The sequence below is a fragment of the Capsicum annuum genome, chromosome 2 (genome assembly GCF_002878395.1).
Source record: "Capsicum annuum cultivar UCD-10X-F1 chromosome 2, UCD10Xv1.1, whole genome shotgun sequence".
NCBI classification, from domain to species: Eukaryota; Viridiplantae; Streptophyta; class Magnoliopsida; order Solanales; family Solanaceae; genus Capsicum; species Capsicum annuum.
The window spans coordinates 99,988,371-99,994,127 of NC_061112.1; the positions used below are offsets into that span (position 1 = coordinate 99,988,371).

Genomic DNA, 5,757 nt, shown 5'->3' on the forward strand with positions numbered 1-5,757 from the left:
TTCTGCTTCTAGCAATCAATAGTACTTCAATAGAGCACTAGTCTTGACGATCCAAAAGAGTATTGAAAGGGAATTTTTTGCTCTTTTTTCAGCTCTATGTTGATGGCTTTTGTTCTATTACTGGAATGACATGCAAACTCATTGTCCAGCCTATATTTTGTACTTGACTTAGAAAGACAGGAAATTGGAAACTACAACTAAATGTGCAGGGTAAAGGTGGACTCAAATTAAATGCTGTAGTAGGGACTCTACTTTGAGATCTCCAGGTTAAGCACACAGTCATCCCATCAGGAACCAGTAAAAAAAGCAAGTCTATTTCATGCAAAAAAAGGAAAAGGAATCATAAAAAGGTTTTGTTTTATTGGAACTTTGCAAGTATAATACATGCAACAGAGGTTTTGGTGGTGGTGGTGGTGGTGGTGGATGGGGTGGGGTTTGGATATACAGGCTATTTTAACACAGAACAAGAAAACTCTCTTTTACAATATTTAAACAGTAAGCAGAATCTTTCCAATGTGCTTGCTGCTTTCCAGTAACTGATGAGCCTCAACAGCTTCTGCTAAGGGGAAGTACTTGTTGTACACCACTGGTTTCACCTTCCCAGCTGCAATTGCAGGCCAAACATTCTTTTCCACTTCTCTCACAATTTGAGTTTTGTTTTCTGCGCTTCTGCTACGCAAGCCAGCAGCTGTACATAAGTCACAAATCCACATAAAATCTACTGAAACACAATCTGAAATGAAGTCCATGTCATTCCCTCAAGAGAACAAACTCCATGAGGCTAGATTTCAATATTCCAGACGTAATTTTTCTCTCCAATTGTCTACACTTTCTTATGAAAAGAGAACTCCCTCAAACATATAAATGTAGTCTTCAACTAAGAGAAGGAGCAGTTAGAACATGAAGGGACTGGACCATTGGGTATGATTATGCGATAATGAGAGAGCTGGAACAATAATTTCAACATCTCAGAATTCAAACAAACCATAACAAGATACCCGGGAGAAAGAGGTTGAAATTCAACCAAGTTGATGAAGAATTAGTAATCACGATAGCAAAGAAGAGATATAGCTCAACTTTACATAAAAGATAAAACCTTCTTTTGTCTTGGCTTCTTCACTACCGTTGTTTTCTTTTTTCGAAGTGCTTTATAATGATTTTACTTGAGCAGAGGGTCTATCAGAAACAACCTCTCTACCTTCTAGGTAGGGGTAAGGTCTACGTACACGCTACCTCGCCAAACCCCAATTGTGGGATTACACTGGGTATGTTGCTGTTGTTGCAAGGTAAATAAATGAAAATAAACCTTTTTATTTCAGTTCTCCTGCTATTAAATTGAGACCTATACCATCTAATAAAATCCGGTAATATCAGTGGAAGCTTGTGTTGAATTTGCTTCTGTTACACTATCATCTTTCTCTTACCACAATAAATTTTAAGTAAGTCACTGCACGTCAGTTGACTCTTTGAGTCCAAAGAAGGCCACAGAATATTATAAACCGTGACTGGTGGTTGAAAGCCAGGACTGATTATGAGATGAGTGAGGCTGATTACTTTAAGGAACTAAAGCTACAGGAGGAACAGGACGGCAGTAGAAGTGAAGTGCGGGAAAGTGGAAAGGAAGAAAATAAAGGAGCATGATAGGAAATGTGAGAGAGCCTCATAAAAATGGAAGAAGATGCAAAAAAAGTGTATCATGTGTCACAAAAGTAAGCACCTGACTTTAAAAATAAGAGATAACAACGAGACAAATGAACACTGAGACTTCAAGCGAGTTCATTTGCGAATTGCAGTAGAGTGTCTCCAGATTTCTCTCTTCTGGTTGACTAACAGCATTCTTGTTCGAGTATCTGGTCAGACAAGTTCACCATATCAAGCTTAAGAATATATTTCATAGAAAAGTTCTAACTCCAAATATATCAGACCACATCTGCACTTACCCTGCACTGTCAGGCGTCTTGCTGCTAAACAGCCAAGATTTACTTGTGTCACTGTTCCTCCCATAAAACCAATAATGAAGAGCCTACCATCAACATTGAGGCTGTCAAGGTTTCGTTGGAAGTATGGACCTCCTATATTATCTAGTATGACATCAACACCTGTGTTGAACATTGAAATTAAAATAACATACATGTAAGACATGAGAAGAAATTGAGTGGTTTCCCCCTGGCCCCATGAGATATATGATAACCACTGTAATTTTCTAAAGAAAAAATGCATATTCAAATGTTAGTTGATATCACAAAGACATAGTTCCCAACTTGTTTGGAACTGAAGCGTAGTTGTTTGTTTATCAAAAAGACCTAGTTTCTAATATAACAATGATGCCTATGAGAATGATCACCTTTCCCTCCTGTTTCTTCCATGATGCGTGTGGCAAAGTCTTCAGTCTTGTAATTGATGCAAACATCAGCCCCGAGTTCTTTGCATGCAGCAAGTTTTTCCTCACTTCCTGGTTAACAAGATTTGACATGGTTAGCTGAATGATTTCAGTTCCATAATGAGAGAGATCATGATGAACCTGCTGTGATGAAAACTTTGACCCCAAGGCACTTAGCCATTTGAATGGCAAAGGAACCAATTCCACTAGAGCCTCCATGTATCTGAAAGTAACACGTAGTCACGTGCTTGATCTTAGTCCATGGGAATCAGGGATATAAAGATTCACTTGAAGATACCACCCAAAAGATTGTGCCAATCGATTAAATGGCTGATAATCTGCATAGATAAAAGAAATAGGAACTACTGCTAAACAACAAATTGTATTAAAGAATAGCTATGGTCTATCAATCACCAGAAACGTTTCACCAGAGGAAAGCCTGCTAGTCATAAAAATGGTCGACCAAACAGTGCATGCCACTTCAGGAAAGCTAGCTGCATCTTTCAAAGAAACACCTGACGGAATAGGAAGAACTTGTCCAGTAGATACAACTACTTTCTCCGCATAACCTTCTCCACCAATGAGAGCACATACCTATTATGTTAAGCATTTACATCATCAATGCACTAAACAGAACTCCCTTTCAAACAATGCATTGAAATGTACTCTCCGAATCCACAAAGAAGCTCATAAAAACATCACTGTAATGTCTCCTGCTAAGGCTCAACGGGAACTCAATTGTACTAGTTTCACTTCAGGAAGCTAATGGATTAACTATTAACCTAACTAACAAGGGCGTGCCCAAAATCATTCAGGTTACTATTCAAGGAAACTCTTTCATCTTGAAATAAGAAATCTTTTTAGCCCTGAAGTGCGGCCTCTACTCATACTCCAAAGCCCTTAATCTTATGTATCAAGATATACACATTATTTCCCTCCTCGTACTTAATTATCCCCACTTCTACTACTATTAAATTCTATCAAACTTATGTCAAACCAAGCACCAAAGTGAATGAAAATATTTTACCCCATACAACAAACAACAACAATAACTGCCCCACAATCTCAACTAGGTGGAGTTAAGCTATCTGTCTCCTTATATCCATTCTGCTCTATTGTTGCTCATTTTAATCCAATATTCAATAATGGTTCTCTAAATCTTACCTATTCCTAGACTGACAAAGAAAACTCTAAACCAAAAAAGAAGATAATACTAGACCCAATATAAGACCACCAACAATGACTAAGCCTTAATCCCAACTAGTTGGTATTATGGGTCTCTTTTTTTTTTTTTTTGGATAACCATGGGGACAGGACCACCTCATGCATACCTCAACTAATTCTATGGGACACCTCCCCCTTCCACCAGCATCAGGTACGAGGTAACACTATTCATGAAGACTAGATCAAATGAGAAAAAATCACCTAGTGCTGTCTCTGCGGGTATTTTAATCCGAGATGTCATGATGCTCAACCCACTTCATTAACTGCAAGGCCACACGCTTGGGTGCATTAATCTTTTTATTCCTTTGTGTTCCGCTCTTAATCAAGTCCCCATAGATTTCAAACAGCAATTATGCCTCAATTTCAAGAATAAAGTTGACATCATTTTCAAAATGGAAATTGTAATGAGACAAACCTGATCACCAATTTTCCAGCGAGTAACGTCCTTACCAACAGCTTCAACAATGCCAGAACATTCAAGACCTGGGTATTCACTGTCACCTTTAAGGGGTGGATGTTTACCTTGGCGTTGAAGGGCGTCAGCTCTATTAACGGCAGTGGCTGCTACTTTAATCAAGACCTGATCATCTTTGATTTGTGGGTCTTCCCCTTGTTGTAGCTTTAACACCTCTGGATCACCAACGCTTGTGATTACAACAGCCTTTATCCTTTATCACAATCAATTTTACAAAGCAAAAGGGATTATAATGACTAATTTGTGTAGAGTTGGAGAGGTTTATACGACTTTCTTGCATAAATATTCTTCTTGTTGAGAGCTACTATGTTTTGTATAGTTGAAGTTTCAAAATACTGTAGTTTTTACTGCTCTTGAATGGAGTTAAACAAAATAAATAGTGAGTTTTGAACTTTTGTGGTTCTAAATTAATGTTATGTTAAATATAGTAAAATAGGTTTAATTATCATATGAAAAATTGAAATTAAAATATTATTTTTAAAAATTATTCTTTTTTAAATAGATAAAAATAATAAATATATCATTCTAACTTAAACGGAGGAGGAGAATCGAACAATTCACTTAAAAAGACACTTGATTACTGTCTCTCAAAACGCATGAGCTGAACCCTAGCCGTCATCATCCATGTAATGTGGCCTTTTGTTTGTTTCTTGGATTCACACTTGGTCAAACAAAGTTGCTACTAAGCACTTGCAAGATCATTTGTTGGCTTTGTCAAATTTGGTTGGCTAGTCTAACAATGTATGCAATTTATTTCTTGTCAAATTTGGTTGGCTAGTCCAACATTGCATGCAAGTTGTTTTTGTCAAATTTGGTTGGCAAAGTAGTGTGTTGATGTCATTGATGACATCAACGTAGGTTTGTTTTGTGTCTATAAATAGAGGCATTTCTACCCTCTTTGATATATACCATTTAGAGAAGAACACCAACATTTGAAGAAGATTTAGTTGTGTTTGTTTTCTTCTTTGTAGAGAGAGAGTTGTGTTGGGAAATACTTTGAGTGAATCTCTTCTTTGGAGTGATCTTTGTGAGGTTATTCTTTTGGGTATTTGGGCTATTAGAGTATTTAATTATTTTAATTTTGTACTCTCTTTTGCATCTTTGTACTATTTTTTTGTTTCGTTGGTGTTTAGTGAAGTTGCTTCTCTTTTGGTTGTGGACGTAGGTCAAGTTGACCGAACCACGTTAAATTGGTGTCTCCTTTATTTTCTCAACTTATCGTTATTATCGTTTTGTTATCGTCTTCAAACGATTACTTTGTTTAATTCCGCACTATCCAGGATTCTCGATCCTAACAAATTGGTATCAGAGCGAGGTTAATCCTGATTTTGTCTTAGTAGTCACCATGCCGATTACAAATATTTATGTTGAGAAATTTGATCGAAGTACAAACTTTGGTATGTGGCAGTTGAAAATGGAAGCTATCCTAGTTCAGGATGGTTCAGATATGGCACTGCAAGGAAAAGAGAAAATTTCAGAAAATGACAGACGAGGAGTTTGATAGCCTTGATAAAAATGCGAGATCTAGTATTATACTAAATCTCTCTGATGATGTCTTACGTGAAGTAGCTTCGGAAACCACTGCTAAAGGCATGTGGGAAAAGTTGAAAAGCCTGTATATGAAAAGGACGGTAGAGAGTAGACTCTACCTGAAACAAAAGCTTTATACAATTCGTAT

General features: G+C 37.1%; 1 protein-coding gene across 9 annotated transcripts; it reads right to left on the bottom strand.

Annotated features, from left to right (window-relative positions):
- Window positions 1-340: 340 nt before the first annotated feature.
- Window positions 341-4,435, bottom strand: LOC107857912 (quinone oxidoreductase PIG3). Of its 9 annotated transcripts, none has more exons than XR_007052170.1 (7): window positions 4,020-4,428; window positions 2,795-2,974; window positions 2,522-2,603; window positions 2,345-2,452; window positions 1,941-2,099; window positions 1,718-1,850; window positions 341-688 (listed from the first exon to the last, which is right to left on the bottom strand). XR_007052170.1 is itself a non-coding variant. In XM_047406539.1 (7 exons), exons 3-7 carry the CDS (start codon window positions 2,828-2,830, stop codon window positions 489-491), a joined length of 585 nt encoding a protein of 194 aa, XP_047262495.1. In that variant the 5' UTR covers window positions 2,831-2,974; window positions 3,806-3,867; window positions 4,020-4,106; the 3' UTR covers window positions 341-488. The 9 variants fall into 9 exon arrangements, 7 of the variants coding, with proteins under 7 accessions (XP_047262495.1, XP_016558171.2, XP_047262494.1 ...); XM_047406539.1 differs by lacking the exon at window positions 1,718-1,850 and adding an exon at window positions 3,806-3,867 and having other exon boundaries at window positions 4,020-4,106; XR_007052171.1 differs by having other exon boundaries at window positions 538-669; window positions 4,020-4,429.
- Between the last annotated feature and the right edge of the window lie 1,322 nt (window positions 4,436-5,757).